At 39.8% G+C, this 25,536-nt stretch overlaps 1 protein-coding gene and 1 non-coding gene across 2 annotated transcripts in view; one reads left to right on the plus strand and one right to left on the minus strand.

Annotated features, from left to right (window-relative positions):
• hmcn1 (hemicentin 1) overlaps positions 1-25,536 on the plus strand; it is a gene marked incomplete at its 5' end in the record, with an annotated part of 97,012 nt that overhangs the window by 32,975 nt on the left and 38,501 nt on the right. The window contains 27 exons of the mRNA XM_030083666.1: positions 28-291; positions 390-534; positions 912-1,033; positions 4,250-4,519; positions 7,744-7,885; positions 8,533-8,660; positions 8,803-8,916; positions 9,583-9,741; positions 10,676-10,867; positions 10,950-11,045; positions 12,471-12,598; positions 12,715-12,859; positions 15,754-15,866; positions 17,218-17,377; positions 17,795-17,960; positions 18,491-18,618; positions 19,744-19,995; positions 20,343-20,438; positions 20,599-20,793; positions 20,899-21,029; positions 22,128-22,275; positions 22,474-22,600; positions 22,697-22,851; positions 23,544-23,822; positions 24,040-24,321; positions 25,076-25,184; positions 25,268-25,437. Of these exons, the coding sequence (XP_029939526.1) occupies positions 28-291; positions 390-534; positions 912-1,033; positions 4,250-4,519; positions 7,744-7,885; positions 8,533-8,660; positions 8,803-8,916; positions 9,583-9,741; positions 10,676-10,867; positions 10,950-11,045; positions 12,471-12,598; positions 12,715-12,859; positions 15,754-15,866; positions 17,218-17,377; positions 17,795-17,960; positions 18,491-18,618; positions 19,744-19,995; positions 20,343-20,438; positions 20,599-20,793; positions 20,899-21,029; positions 22,128-22,275; positions 22,474-22,600; positions 22,697-22,851; positions 23,544-23,822; positions 24,040-24,321; positions 25,076-25,184; positions 25,268-25,437 (4,416 nt within the window). The remainder of the gene's footprint in view (positions 1-27; positions 292-389; positions 535-911; positions 1,034-4,249; positions 4,520-7,743; positions 7,886-8,532; positions 8,661-8,802; positions 8,917-9,582; positions 9,742-10,675; positions 10,868-10,949; positions 11,046-12,470; positions 12,599-12,714; positions 12,860-15,753; positions 15,867-17,217; positions 17,378-17,794; positions 17,961-18,490; positions 18,619-19,743; positions 19,996-20,342; positions 20,439-20,598; positions 20,794-20,898; positions 21,030-22,127; positions 22,276-22,473; positions 22,601-22,696; positions 22,852-23,543; positions 23,823-24,039; positions 24,322-25,075; positions 25,185-25,267; positions 25,438-25,536) is intronic.
• Positions 24,763-24,844, minus strand: trnas-aga (transfer RNA serine (anticodon AGA)). Its single transcript has one exon. It is a non-coding gene; the product is annotated as a tRNA-Ser (tRNA).

A 25,536-nucleotide genomic window follows, 5' to 3' on the forward strand; every position in this document is an offset into this window, starting at 1 on the left:
AAAGTAATTTTGATGATGTCTCTTCAGGTGTTCCCACCCACATCCTTCTGAACACCACGGGACTTTCCCCTCCCGCTCGGCCAGACAGGCTGGAGCTCCTCTCCATCACGGGCGAAGTGATGAAAACTTTGCCGATCAGGTACTACCCTGAACGCCAGCCGTACAACCTCTGGAACATCACAGAGTTCATTCCTCCCAACGAGGCCTTCTTTCTGCGGGTGACAGGATACGACCGCGACGGCTTCTTGTTCCAGAGGGTCTCCAGTGTTTCCTTCTCCAGTATCATACCCAGTGAGTGGTGGAAGCTGCGACTGATGAAGACATGCAACACTCATATTTAATTTGCTAACGAGTTTTCTTTTTCTTTGCTTGGTAATGTTACCTGCCAGAGTCTCCTAAAGTGCTGATGCCAGCCACGACTCATGGTTACTATCTACAGAGGGGGGCTGTCACATGCCAGGTAGAGAGCTTGATCCCTTTCACTCTGCGCTTCAACAATGATGAAGGACAACTTGGGGTGGACCAGCTCTTCAGGTGGGCAAGACTGTGGGGAGTGAGTGCTCCAATGCAGGCACTTTTTCACTTTTCAGTAAGCTGCTCATTCCATGTTGAAGGACCAAATCAATTCATAGCTTCATTTTTCAAACCAGTCTGCTTACAGATCTTGAGAGATAATGACAATGAATGACTCAAAATGTGAAGTAAAACATATTTAACGTCGAGCTCTCAATATGCTAGAGGAGTGTTGCATTGTGTGTTTATCTGATGAATTGGAGTTTACACCAAAGAATGAGCTAAGAGTGAATTCAGTTGAGATAGCGTAAGTATTCAAAATTGTGATCCTTTTATTCATTTAATGAATCCTCAATATCTCTCTGTCTTCCTCTTTCCCTCTCTCTCTTTAAATATAGTGATTCTGACAGTGCATCATGGGAAATAGCTCAGGTAACCCTGAAGGATGAAGGCTACTATGAATGTATTGCTATCAGCAGTGCTGGTACAGGACGAGCTCGCACCTTCCTAGATGTATCAGGTAAGCAAAGTGTGATAAATGTTTTAAGTGTATTTTATTAATTGTCTTATATATTTTAATTGCTAAGCTCCTCTCCTAATATTTGGGAAAGATTGCAAAGTCATATAAAAGCTTATCTTCTGTTATGATCAATTTAATTAAATCGTATCAGCATTATAATTTCAGTAAAAATGTCAGATGTCAGTCACTTGTCAGTAAAACAGTATAATGAAGTAATCATCCATGCATGGAGAGCAGTATTGATTTTAATCAGTGGACTCCAGGACTGTTCCTATCAATGATTCTTTTATGGTGAGCTGCCCTCCATTCCCGTACATGAAATGTGCCAGGCTTGTTAGACAGGAATGCTTAAGGGCTGGTAAGCATTAGGCTGTCAACACGAGTAATTTATGTGAGATGGATCTACTTGCAGGGGAGTGAACCGTTAAAAGTGTCATTGTATTTAATGTCCTGTATCATGCTTAGAAAATACCACTTAACGGAGGCTTGCTTATTAAGACTCAACATACCGTGAGTGAAATGGTGCAGCACAATGAAGTTTATGTCATGCTGAAAAGTTTTAAGCACACACCCACACACACACACACACACACACACACACACACACACACACACACACACACACACACACACACACACACACACGCGCACACGCACACGCACACGCACACAGTGAACTTAATATCATATGGTTGGAATCAGAGTTGCAACTGATGCAGGTTAAATTCTATAGCATTTGACATCTCTTGCTGTTGACTTAATGCAGAGTCCCTGCACAATGGTGAAATTAATGCGTATGGAACATTTGACCCAGTTTACCACATGTCTCATGCCAAAGAGGCCATGGTATGGTTTTTGTGCATGATCCTGATTGGTAAATGAATGACTGTAGATATTAGACCAAGAATAAATCGTAATTTTGTTGGTACATAAAGAAATGAATCGGGTGACACTGGCTAATAAATGCTTGACCACATACAGCCAGACACAGAAACCTCTAAGTGTGGGTGAAAAAAATGCCTTGGATGGTGATTTTTTGGATGTCACGAGATCAGTGCTTCAAGTAGCCACAAAGCCAGGACAATCAGATGTTGAATTGTAACTTTGACCTCTGCATTGGAGATCTCGGCATTGCATCAGTCCCTTGTTGCTGTCAGTCAAAGCTTTTATTTTCTCAGACACTTGGAACGATAACATACATCTGAACTGTTCTGCTTCGAGGAGATCACTGACGCTCTCCTGGCATTTCTAAAGATGAAATGAGTTGCTCTAGATGTTCATCTTTTCACAGTGGTACAGTTGGAGAGCTAACTCACATCATCTTGCTAGTGGCCAAGTTTATGTCATCATAATCCCAAGCAGCCATACTGAAATCCACAGGATCCTCCCTTGCATTCCCTTCCATTCCACATACTCTCTTTTTCCCTCTTTGCTCTGGCTTGACTTTACATTACTGACAGTTGAGTGTCAAGAGAAGAGTGTCTTTAACACACAGAGGCGGGAAAAAAACAGAGAGAACGTAAACAGAGGGGGAAATGAGATCTGATGAGTAGAGGTGTCCCCGACTAAGAATTTACATAGTCGAATCTGATTCGTCCGATCCTGCTGATCCTCAACTGAGAGTCGGATCTATCATCTTTTTTTTTTTTTTTTTTTTTTTTTTTTTAAATCATTTGAATATAGGCTACAGCAGAATGTTGCAGTAATTTAAAAAAAAAAACAGTGCAGGCAGGTAAAACAACACTTTTTTTTTTTCCTACACACAACTGAAACACAGACTGGAACAAAGTGTCGGTAACTTTAAACATCAAACAAATGAAGTAGTTCAAATGACCATAACCAAACCCTCTTCTAACAAACAGGCTAAAGCATGTTATTTATTTATATCTATAATCTCTGCAGATAAGCTCAAATTTTTTGGCTTAAAAATTTCTGACATTATCTGCTCAAATTAAATGAAATAGGCTTAATTGCACTGTTTCAGGTTCGTTTCACAGCGCAACATCCATGCAAAAACAAACACTAAATTAAATAGAATAAGCCTTTTAGATAAATAAAAAATAATAATAATATAATAACCTAAAATATTACAATTAAACCAAATAAAAATCAGCATTAAAATTGAGAATTGAGCAACATAAACATCTTTCATACACCCAATTACCCGTTTAGGGTGTAAAGCCATATAGTTGTTGTGGAATGATAAGAAAGGAGCTGCTGACACAATTTGCATTTGACTTTTTTTGGATCATCTTTGACTTGTTCTGAAGTTTTTTTCCCAACATTGTGAGCCTTTTAAAGTTAAGCCAAATCACCACCGAGATGCTGCTCTGTGATGGTGCAAAATCGGTTTGTGCCACTCACCATGGTGGTTCATTCACAAACACTAAATAGATAGAATATTCAATAAAAGTACAAGTTAAGTAAATTTTTCCACTGTATATTTGATAGGCTAACATGTATATCAAATAGGATTTATATCATGTTTATTTGGAAAAAAACCCCCAACTCTATGTAAAATCAGTCATTCCGCACCCCCATACAGCTATAATGGAATGGTCCTCATTTAATAACCACATTTTGCAATTCTTCAACTGTATGATTGGCAGTCGAATCAGGCCCCTTTGAGCGAATCATCGAATCGTCAAATATCTGAGGACACCCCTACTGATGAGTGATAGACATTTTTTATGCAGAAGATACAGTTAAATATATGGAGTTTAAACAAAAAAGAAATTTTAGATCTGATTACAAGAAGAGTGACCTCTAACACCAGTACCTGCATTTTGATTCATATTAATTCTGTAAAAGACTTATTGTAAATGTTGACTGGATGTTTCACAACAATGCCTCATGGTCATCTTCATCCGTAATGCAACACCCTGTAATAATTATATAGTAAAAATAGATTTACTGTTTTATTTTTCTCATTTGAACTCCTGTTCATCTTTCTTAAACCGTGCTGTTTTTACTGTGGAGCCTTTTAAGGGGGTAAACTGTTTGATATCCATGTTGCCAAACATGCAGTCTCCACACAGAAATATGCATTTTTATAGGAATCCACTTGCTCTGATACAACAACTCCAACCACTGTGATTTCCAGTTTTAAATTCAGGTCTCTTTAAATATAGTATGTCATTGTGTAAAAGTGAAATTCTGTTCCTTTATGTTTTTAAGATATTTGCCTACAAAGATGATTTTGCTTTCCCCCGGCAGAGCCTCCTCCTGCTGTCACAGTCGAGGGTAACATGACGGTTTCTCCCGGTGCGAGCGCTGTACTCACATGCCATGTGGTTAGCACCGTCACTTTCAACCTCACTTGGCTGAGAGGAGGTCATGACGCCCGCCTGGACCCAGGAACACATGTCCTGGCCAACCTTTCACTGCAGGTGTCCACTGTAACGCCCGACCATTCAGGATGGTATGAATGCGTTGCTATAAATGAAGGAGGAGCAGCGACAGAGCGGATCTATCTTACTGTGCAAGGTGGGTAGTGTATTCACATATTTGTACATGTGTACATCTCCAGCATAAGCTCTCCTGCATGCGTTGTGAATTTAGTAACAAGCTGGGCGACTTTCAGAAGGAGAAAAATCACCATGCACCATGGCATTTTTGTTGTGCAGTGACACAGTGACACACTACTACACTTCACTGCTTACATACAAAAGACATGTAACATTAAGCCTTGTATGCGGTTGTATTTGTGTGTGAACCTTTGTTTTTGGCATGCATACGTTTTTCTTCTATGTAATTTACACATGAGGGAAGTAAGACCTTTTAGGAACACAAACTCATCAGCAAATATGCCGTTGTCTTTCAGTAGCCTTTGCCCTCTTCACTTCCCTTTTCCCTATAATTCAACCTAAAGCTGTACGTGAACTGTGGGAATTATTTATATTTGACGCTTGAAAGCACAAAAGGAGAGTTTTTCACCTCTGGACAGTTCATATCCCTTTGTCCTGAACATTTCCCCGACACTGACTCAGGAACACTTTGTTGAGCGGATGAAAGATTTTCACACGCTATCATCTGGCCAGCTACGTAGAAAATCACCCAGCACCCAGCCAGGAAATAGCGATGTATTGCAGCTGCTAAAATCAGCTATTAGCAGATGATCTCATCCAGAATGAAATGAGAAAAATTCAGGAGGTACAAAGAACCTCATTTTCACATAATCCAATCTGTCCCTAATAAACATCTTGTATTAACTATTTCGATACTAGTCCCAAGGTTTATTTAAAATCCATTTGTTTGCTTAAATGTCACTTTTTAGGGTTTTTTTTTTTCTTGGTTGTGATTTTGTTGCAACAAGCAGTTTTTTGATAAGTTTGCTGTGTTTTCTTCATGACCTAAATTTAGATTATTGAAAAGCTCTTTGTGATCTTGGAGTGGACTGTTGTCTCCTGGAAGTAAACGTCAGTGACAGACAGAGTTGAAGAGATAAGTACAGTGTTGCAGACGAGGATCTCTGTCATTTGACTCGTCTCACTGAATGATAAGTTGCAGAGTGGAACTTAAAAGTTTTGCTGTTTTCAACTGAATTGTTTTCATTCCTTTTTTTCTCGCTCATGTGTATGTCTCATTCAAAAATTTCTGAGTTATGGATAATCTTTTGCAAGTATTTCACCCATCTTTTTTGGGGCTTATGTGCATTTCTGTCAGAAACAGCTGTTGGCGAGCCCTCGGGGTTTCCTAATTGCCCTCTGGTTGGTCCCTTCCTAGTGATTAGTCTTGCTTTGAAGTACTCAACTCTTCTGACATCTTGGTCACAAGGCATTGTGCCTGAGCACAGGTCCACACACTAGGCTAATTAAAAAGTGTCTTATTATTAAAAACACTGATGTGTGTTGTCCTTCCACAGCAGCGTGTGTGTAAAATAGAATAGAATAGTGTTTGCCCACACAACTCTCTAAGATTATCTTGTTTCGAGTCTCGTATAGAGTTTACATGTATTCCCTATTTGTGTGTGGGTTTTCTCTGGGTGATTGAGCTTTAGCCCATAGTCCAGAAACATATGCTTGAGGTTAACTAGTCACTCTAAATTGCCTCTTGGTGGAGTAAGTGCGTGTTTGTGCTGTGATGTGTTAGTGTGTGTAGCCTGTCCAGGGCGGGCCGTGCCTTCACCCATAGTCAACTGGGATTATCTGGATGAATTGGTTCAGAAGATGACTGATGAATGGAAGATGTATTGGATTTATTTTCATTGAGAGGGCAATCAGATACTCAGGGATAAAGACAATTAGATTACTCATTGAGGGTTTTCTTCTTCTTTTTTTTTTTTAGGTTTTTATTACTGCATTGAGGGAACAAGTAGGAGGCGAACTAGATTGTGGCTTTGGAAGTGAAGAGAGAGGGTGTGTGAAAGGTAAAGTTAGCGAGAAGAGAGAAACTCGTTGAGATAAGCAGACGAATTGGGATGAGGGGGAGAGAAGGAGGAATAAAGAAAGAAGAAAAAGGCAGGTGACGAAGGGGGCGCTAAGGACATGTTTCTTAATGATGCACTGAAGCGACTGTTTTAGTCAGGGTCGAAGAATGCAGCCACCCGCTCAGGTACCTCCTCTGTTCTGAACTTGGAGGTGTCACCACTTCTGAAAAGGCACAATGACCTTACGAGAAGTCGTGGCACGTGAGCAAAGACCCAGTAAAGCTATAAACACAGAGTGCAGGGCAAGGAGTCCGTCTGGTGCTCATGCTTCTCACAGTGTTGTACAATATGCACTGTCGCTCTAAGTTCCACGGAGGTTAAGATCACTGTGATAGATAGCTAAAGCATTTCATGTTGTTTTTAAGTCAAGGTTGTCATACATCACAAGTATTACCTGTAATTTCTCTGTCAGCATCTGGTGAATGTGTCAAAATATCTGTCAAAGTGTGACCTCTGTCAAACTCCACACATTCCTTCACACCTACCGTACTTATCTGTTGTCTCAACCTTTAAACTTGCGTCTGCTATAGCTCAATCACACTGGGATGCTCTCTCATACAATACTTGATATAGGACATATCTACTCTGGCTGCTCCGTAACTCGACTGGCATCTTAAACGTGTACTATTTCCCCAGAAAATTGGAAGTGTCTTTGTTCATAGAAGACACTCACATTGATTTTTCATACAGTTTGGAAAGATCACAACAGATGCTGGAAAAGATTCTAGAGCTGGGAATAGAACAGAGAAAACACACCCTTAAAAGAGATGACTTACACATCATGAATCAATTTAAAACTCTCTCATGATGCAGGAGCTCTTTGGACCTGGTTTTAATATTCCTCACTGTTTCACCAGTAAAGAGGAAATGAGAGTAAAACATATGCTGTGAAACATTATTAGTTGCTGTAAAAGTTTTTTGCACATTTGAACGTTTTACTGTAATGAACTATGACATTTTGCACTAACAAGTTCGTGACTGTGTTACGCCTTCATCTCTTGTACTGAAGTAAACTGTTGCAGAGCTGCCGTCTCTGTCCATCCATTCTGAGCTGATTGTGATTGTGGAAATTACCTGTCTGATAGTTTCTTATTCACTAAACTCTTGTTAAATCTGAATTAATTCTGAGTGAGCCTTTCTGACAATATGGAAAATGAACATTAGAATGTGCGTACGACAGGTTTTTCTAAATTTAAGTTAATTTCATTAAAACCTGCATGCTGCTGTATTGCTTGAGTTGTTGACTGAGAAAATCAGCTCTTTGATTTTATTTTCCTTTCAGAGGTGCCCAGTGTGTCCGTTGAGCCACAGAACCAGACTTTCACAACAGGAGATAGCGTCAGGATTCGGTGCTCAGCCAGCGGCTACCCTCCACCTCGTCTGGTCTGGACTCACAACGCCATGTTCATGACGGCATCCAGCAGGTGAATTTCTTCCATTTTAGTCACATTTATCGATGTAAGTTTTACTCAGACCCAGCCCTGCCCAATGTAACACCTTAGGCAAGATTTTATATGGTGCCCCCCGTTTCCAATGGTAATTTACATTATGCTTACAGGTGAAATTGAATTGCCTTGTTTTCCTCTTTAATTTAAAAGAAAACGTGTGACCTAATTTAGATGCTTAAAAAATTAAAAATAAATACCAAAAAAAAAAAAATCCAAACTGAAATACGTTATGATTAACCGCACTGCAAAGTGAATTACTGTATTTATTTACTTTTTATTATCATTAGCAGTTATACTAATTGGGCATTGAGTTACATTTGAATCAATGTGAGATTTTCCATTTTAGTAGTACATATCAACTAGTTTTAATATATTCATATTGAAGGTGAATTTTATCCTTATTTTATGGCTCTCCCAGAGGCCACGGAGCTCTTGGCATTTGACCATATTTGCAAATGGACCGGCATACTCTGGGTTTACTGCTACAACTGTGACATGGAAGAGTGATATTTATCGTGTAAATTTCCTCTCTTCAATATCTTGTTTTGCCCACAAAATGTTCTGATCTTTAGTTCATGTGGAAATTACAAAGAAAATCCTCAACTGTGTCTCTCTGTGTTCAGACATAGGATGGCCTCTGATGGCACCCTTTTTATAAAAAAGATGGAGAGAACGGACGAAGGAGTGTATGGATGTCTGGCCAGCAATGAGGCTGGGACAGACTCGATGACTTCCACCCTTTCTTACATTGGTGAATGCCGCACAAACAACCACACACCAGCAAGTAGACTGAATATGACAGCTGTTCATATATATAGTTTATCTGATACACTATCAACGGTATCCACTCGTTGACTCTTTGTTGTGAATTCATTGTGGATGTCCTTTTCTAGAATCTCCTGTGGTGACAGTGGCAGTCAGTGAGATCCTCATTGGCATCGGAGGGTCGACTGTGTTGGCCTGTTCAGCATCTGGAGTCCCGCAGCCTGAGATCAGGTGGTACAAAGGTAATATTCATTGATCTATCCTGTATACTCATTTTACCAAAAATCCGAGGGCTGGAGCTGTTTCCAGCTGATACTTTTACCCCTTTCCCACCCCGACCCCTGTTTGACCTGCTAACATTTGGCAGTTGGCTCCTTTCCCACTGCCTGCAGACCCGGGTCTAGTCGTCTGCAGGCGAGTGGTGTTATGTGGTTGCGTTTTCCCACGCTGATGATGATGTCCCACGTTGATGACATCATCAGCGCGACAGAGCATGGTGAGGTAAACAATGGAGAGGAGTCGTTGAGTCTCCTTTTCTCCACGGATTAAGAGAAGCTCTCTGATCTCACCATCTTGCCAATGCTGGGTCATCTTGATGAAGGATATCTCATGCTGTGTCCAAAAACAACAAGTGTGCTAACATAGGCAAGCAAAATCAACATCATCACGTAAATTACCGCGTCAAACCGCGTCTGTCTTTCACACAAGCCGATTTGAGGCGAACCCATTAAAACCCGGATCACTTGCAGGGTTGATTGACCCGGGTCGAATCCCGATTAAACCCTTTCTCACTGCCATGAGGAGCCGATTATTCGCGGGTTTAAGCGGATTTATAGCCCAGATTTTTAAGGGGTACCTGTGAGAACAAACTGTCTCGACTCCGTTGTTTTGCTTGCTGTCATTACAAGGTGATATCCAGCTGCACTCAACATCGCTCTTGGAGGTCGACACTTTTGGAGGAACACTGACCATCAAAGAGATCCAGAGCATTGATTCAGGGGAGTACTCTTGTGTGGCCATCAATGCTGCAGGCAAAGCATCAGGAAAAGTTCTCCTTGATGTTGGAGGTAAGAGTGCCACCAAGCTAAGCTGACTTCGTAAAACGTGTTTTCTTTATTGTTTTTTCAGGATTCCTGCAGGTGTTCAATGTCTCCTGACATTTGTCCTTGTTGTTATCTGCTTGAACCATGAAATGTTTGAGTCAGAATTTGTTCCATTTTTATATTTTTCCATACTTGCAGTATCAAAGGCCAATGATACTAAACAGTGTGTACCCGTGACGAAGTCCTCTCTGACAAAGTACACAGAAACTCAAAGTAACTAAACGAATTTAGAACTTCTTTTGAATTTCACCTTTCTGATTGAGAACCTGAGTGCCTCTATCCGCTCTGTGAACTCGTGCATCGCTGGGAAACTTTATTCATGGTCCAGATGTCCAGCTGATAGAAGCTCATAGTCCCAGAAGAGGAGGTTGTCTCTTCACACATACTTTATTGAGATGAACAGAGTGCAATATATTTTTATGGCAAAAAAAAGATGGAAGCCAAAAGAGGAATGACGGGAAAGCAGAAATACTTGGATGAACTGTTTCACAGGATACAGACTCATTTTAGAGGGTAGCTTTGTTTAATGATACAGCAACTATTTTTGTGTTCTTAGTGAAGAAAGCCATTGCTATGAAAGGATGTCCTTGCAGTATTAAACTGTGTATGGCTGATACTGAAACAAAGTTGTACGGAGTTACAGAATGTTATTCAACATTCTACATAGCGATGGGTAAAAATACAAATTAACACTTTTGCATGTGGTTCCACATACTATAGGCAACAACAAAACAAAAGCATTTCCACTAGTCTATAAGTCTGGTCTGAATATTTTTACATTTACGGTATTTGACATTTGTTGAATGAATAGAGAACAACTTACAGCCAAATTAATCACAGATGGTTGAAAATGTCATGAACCTTTTGTTTTTTCTGACATCACACTTTACTGCAACAGCTGCACCCAAGTTCACTGCAGAGCCATCGGATGTGGCGATGGACATTGGCCTCAATGTGACCCTACCATGTCGGGCTCAAGGTCACCCTGAACCGAAGGTCAGCTGGCGGAGAGAGGACGGCTCTCCACTTTTCAGCCTTCCTCGCGAACACGGCAGCATCTCACAGAGCAACGGAGATCTGCGTATCATTAGTACGTTTCGTAGACATATATGTGCATTTAAATGAAACACAAATACACACTGTTTACACTGAGATGTCCCTCTTTTTGTCAGATCTGTGGGTGCAGGATGAGGGGCTGTATATTTGCGAGGCACAGAACCACTTTGGCCGGATCGAAACCCGGGTTAACATCACTGTTACTGGGCTGGGTAAGATGTCCATATGAAATATATCACTGCTTTCTACAAAGGCAAAACATTGTGGCTTCCACTTCATTCAAAATTACCTAAACTTAACTGCAAAATTAACTGGTCATGCATGATCACTGTTTTTGGATGTCACTTTTCACTTTTTCATGCTAAATGAAATGGTAGAGTTATGACTATCTCCCCTCATTTGAAGAACTTTGATCAAAAGCATTGTTCTTTGCTTTTAAATTGAGGTTTGTAAAAAGCTTGATTTGTTGTAATGAATTAACTTGTCATCTTAATTCCTTCTCTGTCAAAATAGATAAATGTATGCATGTATTACAGTGTATGAAGCAAAGCTGAGGTGATTTTGGGGTGATAAAGTATTAAGATAATATACCCTTAATACCTTTCACTTAAAAATGCATTTTAAACGTGTGTGCTGTTGCATCATCCATGTATAGATGCATAGGTATGTCTCAGTTTTGCTTTTCAAATATCAATGGTTGTTCGTTAACAAATTTCAGTGTGTGTATTTAAACACAAGTGCCTTGTTAACCCCAATGTCTGCTTCCTGGTTTCTTTGCGGTCGAAACACATAGAGCTCTTATATGTGGGCCAAAGGTCAGGAAGCACAGACCCACCCAGATGACATATATTAGTGCCCTACTACCCCATTTCCCTGCTGGCTGTGTTCCCTGTGAAAATATGCAGACCCTGTGCAGAAACGCATGCAAATGAGTTTCTTTTGGACAATATAGGGAGATAGGGAGCCCAGCATAAGGAAGTTTGTGTTTCCACTGTGTGTGTGTGTGTGTGTGTGTGTGTGTGTGCGTGTGTGTGTGTGTGTGTGTGTGTGTGTGTGTGTGTGTGCGCGTGTGTATACATGCATATGTGCGTGCATGCTTGTAGGCTTGTGCACTTTGTGTGTGTGTTTTTTTTTATCAATATTAAAGGTGCTCTATAAATAAAGATTGTTGACTGAGGTATCTATTACTGATTGATGATTAGATACGTTTTGATACTGTTACAGATGATTTTATCATTGTTTTCTTAAAATGCCAAATCACCCAATCAGCTGTGATGATGGACAATGTTAGACATCATTAAGCTTTTGTGAATAGTCGCGTATGAACGTTGCCTGGATATACATATGTGGCAAATAATCAGGTGTACTGGGTTAGCAGATGTCTGAAGTGCCTGCTTCATGCCGTATAATTCACTATAATCTGTTAATAGAAACCAAGTGTGATTTTTCCATCATAAGATATTATGCAAATGTTTCCATTTCCTCTGAACTATAGATCAATTACATTTATTAAAATTGTTACGTTTTGATTTTGTAATTTCCGACAGGCAAGTTTAAGTTATTTTAAGAGGACCATCTCACTGCAGAGGGTTGTCTGTCTGCATGGTTTTTAAAACATTTTCTTCTGATATCTTCAGTTTCACCCATCATTGCAATGAGTCCAGCATTGCTCAGTGTAATTGAGGACCAGCAGCTGACTCTTCCCTGTGTACTGCTGGCTGGAAATCCACTACCTGAGAGGCAATGGCTACACAACTATGGCCTCGTAAGAACAAAGAGACATGCTCATACTTTTGATATGCTTTAATACTGCTGTTTTCTCCCTTTGCTTTATATGAATGCTATTGCATTGACACGTACTTCCCACACATATCCATTCAGGTGACCTCAGACCAGTATGTGACCGTGAGGAAGGATGGTAGTCTGCATATTGAAAGAGTTCGCCTGGACGATGCGGGTGACTACACCTGCTTGGCTGAAAATGCAGTTGGAGCCACGAACCACACAACCACTGTCGACGTTTTTGGTAATGCACTCAAACATGCTACCATGCACACATTGAATCCAAAACACATTCTCTTGACAAATGTTTTCAGTAATTCAAGTAATGCACTTTTGCAAACTCCAGATCTCACCTTGTAACTACTGGTGTTACAATGCTTCAAGTTTTATCAACCTTGCCATATTTGCTTTTTTCCATGATGTCTTTGCAAAGATTTTTGAGAAGAAATCTCCATCATTCTTTTTCCAACTCCTTTTATGTTATGTTTGCCAAATTTATGATTCAAATTATGTTTGATTTGAAATCAGCAGCCACTGAAGGATTACATGTCAAGAAGAAGAAACGTGCCCTTCATTCAAACTAAAGTCAGATGTTTCCCATCAGCCTCAATCAGTAGCATTTGCAGGGTTCGCATAAAAGCACTGGCTGGTTAAGCTTCTGAGATTAGGTAATCTGTTTTGATATGTACATGTACAAAGTATATTTACATTATGCAGGTCAGTGAAAACCACAGTCTGTGGTTATATTTCCTTTAAGTTCTACACCGGGTGGAGGTATTAAAGTGCCTGCCTCAGTATTATGTACAATGCTACAAACCTCCCAGCACTGATCTTTTCTGCAGACATTGTGGCTTGTAACAAAACTCAAACAAAACAGATACTGATTACTGAAGGCAACATATAAACGAGACGTAAATAAGGAAATTTGTATTGATTGGTTATATTTTTGTTGGAACAGCGTGTCTTGCTAATGCATTTTAAATGATATGGAAAGTCTACTTTCCATTTAAAATAATGCTATATATTTGTCAGGGATACGCATTTGTGGGATGAAAAACAGAGTATGTGAGTAGTTGAGATTTTTAAAAAAAAGCATTCAAAACCTTCTATGCCAATGCTTTCTAGTTTTTCTGTATTGTTGCCAGTAACTGTTTTAAGGGTTTTCTGGGGCCCCCAGAGTGAAAATCAGATATCTGTTTGGCACTTCTCAATGCAGATATAACAAGGACAAATTTTGCAGCCAGTGAGATTCATATATCTCTAGAGTCTGGAGCCAAACTCTGTCCTCATAGACCTGATCAATTCCATAGGGTATGACAAAGACTTCCTCCAGAATTTGGAAGTAGCAAAGTTAGAACTACCTGACAGTGACTCCGACTTGTGTTGTGGGACCAGCCTAGGCATGTTGTTTGTATCAGAGTTTTCAAGAAAACCACGCTGGTTAACTTTAAATAAATGCTGGTTGAGTAATAGGATGCTATCCCACAGCAGTGTGTGACCGGATCAGTGCCCAACAGTATTGGGCAAGTTACTTTTAAAAAGAAATTAGTTGTAGTTACTATTTATTCATCCTAACCGAGATGTTAACTGAGTTATAATATTTTAAAAGTAAGTAATTACTAGGAAATGTAACAATTGCATTACTTTAAAAAAGTGTTTAAATATGTCAAAGAATTTAGATTCCCTCTTCATGGAACTTTAAGACGCATGTTCAATTATTCATTATAAAACTGAACGTAAGATTAATGAAATAGATGGCTACTTGACAGAATATATTACAAACAGGAAACACCACATAATCTAAAACATTCAAATGTTGTGTGATAATATGAGACAAGACACCAATCAAGTGCGATTTGTAGCTGAAGATAGCATTTCTACATTTGTAAAAGAATAATAAAACACAATGGATGTGTATATTTTTTTTATCTTTATTTATTCAGGTGGGCCCCTATTGAGACCCAGGGTCTCATTTTCAAAGGGGGACCTGTTGGCAGCAACAATAGATGTCTCCATTTCCATTTATACAGTAAGCTGCCTTTGAATGATCAGGGCACTTGAGTATCTGTCATGTCATGTGACACACTTTACACCAATATGGTTCCTTAGTTGGCAACAATGTATCGATTTTAAATGACATCATCCTATAATTTGACCTATATATGCAAATGTGCGGCTATACAAATTAGATGATGATGTCATTAAGAATTGCCTAACTGGGGAGTTGGGGAGTTTGGCAACAATGTATCGGTTTTAAAGCAACATTGTCTTTTTCAGAAAACACAAAAAAGTGAATCATCATTGAACTTAATTATTAAACATTTAATGTAAATATTATCATTACTTTTCATTATACACTTTCCTTTAAATTATTATGACATTTTAAAATGTATAACATGACACACGATTCAATTTGTACATTTGTAAAAGAACAATTAAACACAATAGATGTATGTCAATAAATGTCTGTGTTTCCATTTTAAAGCTGCCTTTGAATAATCAGGGCTTTCTGTGACAGCTGTATCTCTGTTATGTCATGCAATACACTTTGCACCAATGCAGTTCCCTCTGTCTGTACTAACTTTACGGTCTGCTGGACTCTGATGGAGGAAAAATCAAGCTGAAAGTGGTGAAATATAGTAACGGAACTGCACCTCATATTCTTTTCAGCATTAGTAACGGAATTGTAACGCTGGGAAAAGTACTTAGTTAGGTTCCTTGTTGTTTAAAATAGTAACGCCTGTTATTTTAACACTCCCATCACTGGTGCCCACCATGAGAAGGAGGTGTCAGGCTGCTGTATGGCTCTTTCAAATTCAAAGCAATAATTTGTCAAATTGTAAATATGTATTGTTTCTTTCTATGCCAACCATCTAATCCAACAAACAAAGTTCAGCAGGTTTGCCACCATTTTTAGCAATGCCACACAATGTTTGACAAAGTTTCAGTGGGCGCAATCCACTAACATGTATACCTCTGTTAATCCCACAAATGCATGTTCCTTAAAAATGTAGCACCATTCCTTCTTAGATGCACAAAGAAAAAAACAAGCAATATCACTGATTGCGTTAATGCTTAATGAAGGTATATACCGTGTAGAACAGTAAAATGATTGGTGCTTTGTCCTTGTGGTTGCAGTGATTCCTACCATTCAATATGGTCCTCAAGTATTCAGCACAATTGAAGGAACAACAATTTCTTTGCCCTGTCGTGCCAGTGGAGTCCCAATTCCACAAATTACCTGGACAAAGGTCTGTATGATCAGAAGCTCCAGAAGTGCAAAGACCAGTGAAAAGACTTCTTTTATCATTTCAATTACATATGCACAATTTCTATGCATGCACTAAGAAATTATAAAGTATAGATGGCAAGAAATCAAGCCAGTCAAGTTTACCACATAATTTAAGGTGGAATTATGTTAAAGGCTGCTAATGTTTCATCACTTTTGATGACGTTTCACTAATGAGATTCCACAAAATCCTTTATTAAAATCAGTGATGCATATATCCAGTTTCTTTATTGTTCTGCTCTGGTATCTCCCGAAATATATGTAACTAAATTTCCTCAGCTCATTTGGAATTGGAACACTGTTTTTACTTATTCAGTATCACTGTGCAGTTGCAGTTTGGAGCTCTGCTTGAGAGAGATCAGCTGTGCATACATTTTTAGTAACTACGTGAAAATTAATTCGTTTGGTGTGTTGTGTCAAAGGTCAGTTCTGCCATTAAGTTGTGGGAACATGTTTTAGGCTGCAACATCTATTTAGATTTTTCTCAGTTAATAAATCTAATTCAGATAATTTGAAAAAAAAAAAAGTGAGTCAAGTCAGTACTTGTGATCTCCCTTTTGACTTTAATTCCATTTTTTGAACATCTGAATGATTTCTATTGTCATTATATGCTGTGCACATTAACGAGCTGTGATAAGTATCACATTAACATTTAAAAAGAAGATGAGTGTGTGCCTGTGAGATGGCAGGTGTGTCTGATGTTGGAATCATTCCATAGATAGGACTATCAAATATTTTAAAATGCACACTGCAAAGTATTAGTACTACTGAGCTGTAAAACAGCGTGTGCATGTAGAAACTCCTTTGCTTTTTTTCCATCGTTGACAATGGTTTCTTGGAGTTGTAAAAATTCATGCTGGTTAAGTGAACTGTTCTACAGAGATACATAAAACTAGACTCTGCTAAGTTTTTCACCAGCTGTGAAAATATGATTCCTTTTGATTCTTTCACTGTTTTTTTAATCCATCCATCATGTTGATTTCAGGTTAGCAGATCAGAGTATTAAGTCCCTGGATAAGTCATTGTACTGACAAAATAAATCATATGTGTTTTGTTGTTGTTGTTGTTGTTGTTGTTGTTGTTGTTGTTGTTGTTGTTGAATTCATTTCATTTCACAACTAATATAATGTTGCGTTCAAAACTTTTCATCTAACTGCAGGATTAATAAACTGAAATTATAGTTTTCTTTTGTTTTTATTTTTAGAGCAAACTGCACATCTGTTTGTTGGAGATCAAAACAAGTGTTAATAAGGCTGAATTATTGACATTAATTCGGGCCTCCGCCCTTCTTACTGCTCTCATTTGTTTTCTAGGGCGGGGAGCTTCTGGACTTGGGTGGTCCAGCCTTCTCCCTGGATTCTGATGGCAGCCTCATCATCTCTTCCCCTTCTGGAAATGAGACCGGAGAGTTTGTCTGCACAGCCAGTAATGCTGCTGGTCATGCCTCCAGGAAGGTCCAGCTTACTGTCTACGGTAAACCGCATTACCAGTGAGAGATTTCTAGAGGAGAAAATGTAGCATGTCGACAAGCTACCACAAAGTGAATTTTAATACTGACAGTATTATTACCGGTGCCTCCTTCGTCTAGAAGCAGTACTCACTTCCACGCCACAATGCCTCTGCCAGAGATGATGTCACTACTCAAAGCTATGTGCAAATGTCAGATGTTGTTTTTTGGATGTATTTTATACTTTGTTAACTTAACACATCTGACTGTGAGCAGCACATGTCATTTCTTTCCATTACTTTCTGATCTCTACCATTTTCAATATTGTATCATAAAGTGTTTTCCTTTCAGCTCAATTCCACCTCTGTGTCTTTGTCTTCGCTGCCTCATAGCTTCATTAGGTGTGTATCCAGTTTATTGAGTCCTTGTGTTTGTCTAAACAGTGCGACCTAGGTCCAGTGCTGGTGGTGTTGGGGGCTCGGTGAAGCCAGTGAAGATGTCAGTGATTGAGGGTTTGGATGCTGTTCTGCCATGTGACGTTCACAGTGTCCCACCTCCCACCATCAGCTGGGCCAAAGAGCGGCAGCTCATCTCTCCTTATTCTCCCAGGTACACCACATCCAGCTGAAACACACACAAGACAGAAGTTTCCCATCAATGATATGTTGTCCAAAATGCCTTATATGGTCAGACAGAGCCTCTCAGATTCTAATTATTTAAAAAAAAAAAAAAAAAAAAAAAAAAAAAAAAAGTTTGAGCCATTTCATCAAAGCTATAACTACACAGCAAGAGCCGGATTTTTCTCTTAAAAATTAATACAACCTGTGCTGTCTGGATAGTAGTGCTCTGTCTCGGTTTGTAAACTGTTCATAACCCCAGGGTAAAGTTTGTGGTTTTTCTAAGGAGACAGAATAATCGTACTCTTCACAGCAGCTGTAATTATGGTTGATCGTGGATTAGTAAGAATTACTCAGTGTCTGTTTACAGTAATAACTGAAACAGATGCTGAGTGGAAACAATTAGTGTGCGAGTGTTTTTTTTGAGCTTGTTTTGAAGACTTTTAGCTGTGAGAAAAGAATTGCTTAGTGAAATTTACTGCCGTTTGTGTAATGTTGTGATGTCTTTCTTTTTCCTCTAAGGCACACCCAGCTTCCCTCTGGGTCTATGAAGATCCTGGAGACTAGAGTGTCGGACAGTGGACTTTATGTTTGCGTTGCCTCCAATATTGCTGGTAACCTAACACAGTCCATTGAACTGATTGTTCTGGGTAAGTTCAAATAATAGTAAGTTATTGTATCACTGTGTACATAGGGGTGATGTTTACTGCATGTGTTTCTACTGCAACCCCAAAGTTATTTTTGTAGGGAAAACACGATCAAGAAGCATATTTCATTTTCATGTTAATTAGATGTATTTTTATCTCAGTCGACAGTATATGTCAACTGATGGACCCAAAATCGTAGAAGCACGGTCAACATGTCGTTGTGGCCTCATCTTTGTAATTACATGAGCTGCAAAATAAGGAAAGCAAATAAAATCTTTACCGCAACATCAATTAGACTGCTGGGTCATTGGTGTGTTTACTAACCTACCTGGTTAAATTAATAAAAAAATAAAAGGCTGATAAAGCGACACTAAGGAACTTTCAGTTTGGTTGATTTTGGTGGCGCCATTGGACAAAAGCGGTAGTGTTTTGCCTGAACGAATACTACAGTTCCCATGAGGACTAGCGCGCGTCGTCGTAAAATGCTGCTCCCGGTGGCATGCTGTCAGACTGAACTCGCCTACATTTGTTAGAAGATATTAAAATGTTTTATTAAGGTTGAAAAGTTCCTTAGTATCACTTTAAGGTTGTAGCACTTCACTTGATGAACTTGTGAAGTAGCATCATTGAACGATATTGGGAGTGGATTTTGTTCTCTCCTGATAATAAAAATGATTCAGCTGAAGGTCGCTACATAAATCACAGGAAGGGAAATCCCCTTCATCCTCCCTAACTCTAAATTCTTTTATCGGTAGCATAGCTTTTTTTCTTTTCATGACTCCTAGAATACCTGTTTTTTGCATCTCTAGGGTACGTAAAAAGCTTACAGATAAAAGGCATCTTGCAATCGTCTGGATCAAATCAGGTCACTACATAAATACAGTGACGTGATTGGATTCATTTTTCAGAATCTGCAGGGTGAAATATTCGGTCAGTCATCTTAATTACTTAAAGGTGAGAGGTGCTCATTCTTTCGTTTACGTATATTTTCTGTTGTGGTTATGTAGATGAAAGAAGGAGTCACTGTGAAAATATCTTTGTGAAAATGTCTGTTTGGTGAATAAAGCTCAGGTTTCTTCAAGGCAGAAAAGACTCCCTCAGTCTTGTCGTCTGTCATTTCAACTGCAGTGCCCCCAAGCATTCAGGCTGGCCCGAGGATAATGAAGGTCCTGGTGGGTCACCCTGTGGAGCTGCCCTGCGTGGCGAGAGGAGTCCCAGAGCCAGTGCTCACCTGGACTAAGGATGGTAGAAGTCACCTGACCTCACCCGATGGCAGCCTGGCGCTGACACATGTGGGATTGGACGATGAAGGAACTTACACCTGCACAGCCACCAACGCAGCGGGCAGAGATGAGGCTCGCATTCAGCTGCTTGTTCAAGGTTAATTTTAGACTGCTACTGTCTTCCTTTTTCCAGAAATTTGGGAGCCTTTTTTTTTGTCTTTTTTTTTACTTGTTTTTCCAAATAGGGATTCATCTAATAACACAAAGCATTCCCTGTTACAGATGGCAAGAACAATATTCAGAGTGAAGACATGAACTGAAATTATAAAGACAATCTTTATTGCAGATGATCCAAAAAAACAACACACGAGTCATCATTTTGATATTTTTATTGACGTTGCTTGTCGATATATGATGGTTGAGTGGAAGGATGGATGGATAGATGGATGGACGGACGAAAGGATGGATTTGAAATATATTTCTGTGTGATGTGATTTTTTTCAGTGCCCCCGGTTGTCGAGGTGCCTGAGCCACCTTTCAACAGTCCCCTTCAGGAGAGAGTTGCAAACCAGCGTATTGCTTTCCCCTGCCCTGCCACAGGTACTGAGCTGCGTTCAATAACCTTACCCACTTATGAAGATTTGTGCTAGTCTTAGAAACACAATAGAACAACTTTGACATTTAGAAAGTAACAATGCTTTTGGGTCACTGATTCTGGTTTGGGTTTTCACTGGTGTCCTTCACTTTGACTCTTTTGTAGGTTTTCCAAAGCCAGTGATTCGATGGTTGCGTAATGGGCAGGAGTTGGCAGGTAACGAACCGGGTGTGTCCATCTTAGAGGATGGCACACTGCTGATTTTGGCCTCTGTCTCACCTCTGGACAACGGAGAGTACGTTTGCACTGCTGTGAATGATGCTGGATCCACAGAGAGAAAGTACCAGCTCAAAGTTAACGGTGATTGAAATGCAACTCATTAACTTTGGCTCGTCACAGCACCTCTAGTGACTTTTCACTTTTTTCTACCATGTAGTATATTCATCACCTGTAATAATTTCACAGTTCCTCCTGATATCCGAGATAGTGAAGCACCAGGTAACCAGTCTGTGGTCCTGAGCAATCCCACCATGCTGCTGTGTGATGTGACAGGAAGTCCTCCTCCTGTCATCACCTGGTACAAGAATGGCACACCTGTACGTGAAATGTCTTTGACAAGATGTTGATGAGCTTCTTCTCTGTATCTATTTATTAAAATTTTAGCCTTTGTGTAAATGTTACCATTACCTAATAGAATGAATTTAAGTCAATAATCAAGACTCAGTTTCTTGTCTACAATTCTATTTAGCAGACGCTTTTGTCCAAAGCGACATACCAACACTTGGGGCAATTCAGGGTTCAGTGTCTTGCCCAAGGATACTTCCAAATGCGGACAGGGGGAGACAGGAATTGAACTCACAACCTCCCAATTGTAGGCCGACCGCTCTACCCATTGAACTACAGCCACCCCATAGTCCATGGACTCTAATTTCACTACATGACTCATTGAGAAACATTTGATTTCCTTTTATAAACAAAGGCACTCAGGAAGCCTATCAGAGGCTTCATCATTCAAACATATCACATTTTAAATTGACCTAAAACTTTTTGACTATTCCTTGATGAAAGTTATAATGATAATAATAGTCATCATGATGAGTTTAGCAGTTGTAGATGCAGCATCTCACTTTGTTAGGTTAGTTTTTTTTTTTTTTTTGTATTAATTTGGCTGCTTTCTACCCACCAGGCACTGGTAGGGGATAATCAAAATCTACGCATTAATTTACTCATTCTAATTAAACAACCTCAAGATTCTGTACTCTTTGGAAGCATTTTCTCCAGAACAGACCGGTTTTATGATTTTGAAGTTTGAGCTGGATGACGTTTAGGATGTAATTGTAATTTGTAAAGTGATGCAATTCTTTTTTTTTTTTCTTTTTTTTTTAGAATATGTTTATTCATTTTTTCTTTATATCGACACAGCACAACACAACACAACACATCAGCATCACTCAAAATATAGTAGAATTAGGACAGCTTTGAAAATGGCAGTCATCTTAAGAGCTGATGAAGGCAGGGTTGTGGACACATGTATAGTCCAGGAAGGATTTCCACGTGTGGTTGAAAAGTGATGCAATTCTAAGAGATGCCCTTTTAGTTTAGATGCCATCATGTGCTCCCGTCAGACAGAATCTTCTGAACTTTTTTTTGTTTTGTTTTTGTGTGTGATTTCATTTTTTTGTGTTGATCAACAGGTTGTTCCTAATAGCAACATGGTAATTACTGGGAACGGAAAAACCTTGATGCTGCTAAAGACACAAACAGCGGATGCAGGCAGCTACAGTTGCAAAGCCATCAACATCGCAGGGAGTGCAGACAAAGACTTTTTCTTGGACGTGGTCGGTGCGTAAAGAGAGTAGGCAGTTACTTCAGTTTTGATAGATAGCTTGTGTTTCCAACAAGCTATTTTCTTGTCTTGCTCTTAACTTTACCAAGATAGATTATATAAATCCGTGGTTTAATGTTTATTAGGAAAGAAAACAGGTTAAAATGGTTCCAGTGTTCCAAGTTAACACATAAGTTATGTTCTCTGTGCCTCAGTCCCACCAACAATTTTAGGATCTCGAGCTCTCCAGGCCGTCTCAGCAGTTCTTAAACAAGATGTGACTCTGGAGTGCAAAGTGCAAGGACAGCCGTTCCCCTCAATCCAGTGGTTCAAGGACAGAAAGTACGATTCCTCTTTGTGTTTAAGCAAGCAGACTACAACATTCATCTTAAAATCGCTTCATTGCTGATTTCTTCCTGATTTAATATTTTCATCCAGGCTGGTGTTCCTGGGTGGTCCCAATCTGGAGGTCACCAACAGTGGTCAGACTCTGAGGATAAAAAATGTCCGTCTTGGAGATGAGGCTCACTACCAATGTACGGCCACAAATACAGCTGGAAAAAAGTCTAAGGAATTCTACCTCAATGTCCATGGTGAGTGTATTTTTGCATAAAAATGTGTTTTTTTTTTTTTTTTTTTGTTTTTTTTTGTTTTTTTGTTTTTTAATTTAAGACAGCAATTTCAAATGCAGGTTCCAGGTGCAATAGAACAGCACAGATCCGAGGAATTCTTTGGAGTGAAGCCAGAACTAATTGAACATATATATACATTGGGCGTGTCTACAATGACCATGATACAAAATAAATAAGTAAATAACTAAATGAATGAAAAAATAAATTAGTGAATGAATGCATGAATGAATGAATGAATGAATGGTATTGTTGTCTAGCAGATGTTCTGTTTATTTTTTGTCTGATATCAAATTTGCCAGTGTTACCACAAAAGACCTAACACAAATCTGTGAACTTTTTTACATCCATTTTAAAATTTGGTCCAGGACAAGGAACTGCATCACGAACAGCTGAAGACACATTTTAATTGTAAATAAGGCCCCAAAAGAAAAAGCAAACCAAGCTTTAGATTCACTAAATAAAAATGTCTTCCGATCAGGCAGTTTGTATTCTTGACTGATGATTAATCGTTGTTGAGAGAAAGCAATCCATCCTGAAAATAAGTGAGACAGAAAAATAAGTGGCTTAACATTAAGCAACATAGAGTGCTGTGAAGGCACTGCATATACGTATTTACATTGTCAAACCAGTATTTTTCTTTAATTTCACCCCAGTGCCCCCCTCCATCAAAGGAGGCAACCTAACCACAGATGTGACAGCACTACTGGACACAATGGTAAGACTGGAGTGTGAGGCGCGTGGGGTTCCTCTACCTACCATCACCTGGTACCGAAAAGGGGAGCCCATCCAATCCAACCGTCAGACTCAGTACATGGAGCGAGGCCACTACCTGAAGATCCCTCGAGTGCAGGCGTCTGATGCTGGTCAGTACACCTGCAAGGTCACCAACGAGGCCGGGAGTGCTGAGAAGAGCTACAAGCTGGATGTCTACTGTAAGAGCTTGATGCTTCACATTTGAGATTTCCTTCCACTGGGCATTGCCTTGAAATTAATACCGTATTGTTACTTTTGTTTTTTGTTTTGTTTTGTTTTTTCAAGACGTTGAAACAGTAGACCACAACTTCAACACAAAATCAGACCTAGCAGAAAAAGCGGAAAAAAAGTCCTCTCAGGTCTCAGGTCTTTTTCATGGATCTCATTTCTCCACAGTGCCTCCTACCATCACAGGTGGAGCCGACAGGCCCACTGAGAGAAAAGTGGTCCTGAGTAAGCCTGTGACCCTGGAGTGTGAGGCAGAGGGGCACCCTCCACCCTCCCTGACGTGGCTGAAGGATGGAGTACCTGTGCGTGATGGGGAAAGTGTCCGCGTACTGGATCGTGGGAGGAAAATAGAAATCCTCTCAGCCACCATCTCAGACTCAGGACGCTACGTCTGTGTGGCTACAAGTGTGGCTGGGGAGAAGGAGGTCAAATACGACCTGAGAGTGTTAGGTAATTCAAGCTGAAAAAATATGACCGTATCAGCCCTGATTTTAAGCCACATGACACCTTGACAGACTGTCAATGACAGTATTTCCTGTGCAAATCATTGTGGGCTTTATAGATGCAATGCAAATGCATTTAATGACTTTAACATTTCTCCAGGGTAGAATCATTTGTGTGCATGTACAGTGCAGCACTCGAATACAATAGATGCCAAGCATCATTTCAGACAGGGAAAGTACAGAAATGATGCAAATGCAGTTGCAAATGGTTTCTTTTTTCCAGAAACTGTCTATATGTCCCATTTATCCAGTTTAGAGGAGTGTTAAAGGAGTTCACCGTTAGTACAGCACTTTTTCCAGCATTACTGATACAGCAACCCTCCTGAGCTGCATCTTGTCACGTTTATTGTGTACTTGAGCAGCGCAACAGCTGGGAAAAACTGTTTGCCGTTGTCGGCAGGACTCGAACCTGCGCGGGGAGACCCCAATGGATTTCTAGTCCATCGCCTTAACCACTCGGCCACGACAACTCATGTGTAACAGGAGCTGAGGCATTTACTTGTAGCCGGAGCTGCTGTCATCTGTGGCATGTGCACTTTTTACATGGGAAGTTGACACCTGCCACTTCCCATGAGCTTTTGATGTACTTCACAGATGTAGAAAGTGATCAGTATAGCTGCATCCTGGAAATATTTTTTGCTATGTTTGATCAATGTTCATCTAAAATTCTATGTTGTTAATCTGATTGTTTTCACTCCCAGTTCCTCCTTTTGTTGATGGAGCTGATGGAATAACTGACAGCACAGTCATTATCGACAACCCTCTGGAACTTGAGTGTCACGCCACAGGAACACCTGCACCCATCATCACGTAAGACCTTTATCTAAACAACTATGAAGACATCTGTTGACATGTATTGACACAGCAAGTCTCTCAAAACCTTTCTCTTCCAGGTGGTATAAGGATGGAAAACCTGTCCAACAAGGTGAAGGATTGCGGGTTGCAGCCAATGGAAGACAGCTGGTTGTTTCCCGCGCTCAAGTCTCGGACACAGCTCGTTTTCAGTGTGTGGCCTCTAATGAAGCAGGAGACCACGAGAGAAACTTCAACGTGATTGTCCAAGGTACTACATTTTAATGCTATTGTGGATCCGAATGTAATTAGTTTCATATATATTCTGAATGTAATGTACTGTCACACTGTGAATGCAAGCTGCAGGAAA

This window comes from Salarias fasciatus, chromosome 23 (assembly GCF_902148845.1).
Source record: "Salarias fasciatus chromosome 23, fSalaFa1.1, whole genome shotgun sequence".
Classification (NCBI taxonomy): Eukaryota; Metazoa; Chordata; class Actinopteri; order Blenniiformes; family Blenniidae; genus Salarias; species Salarias fasciatus.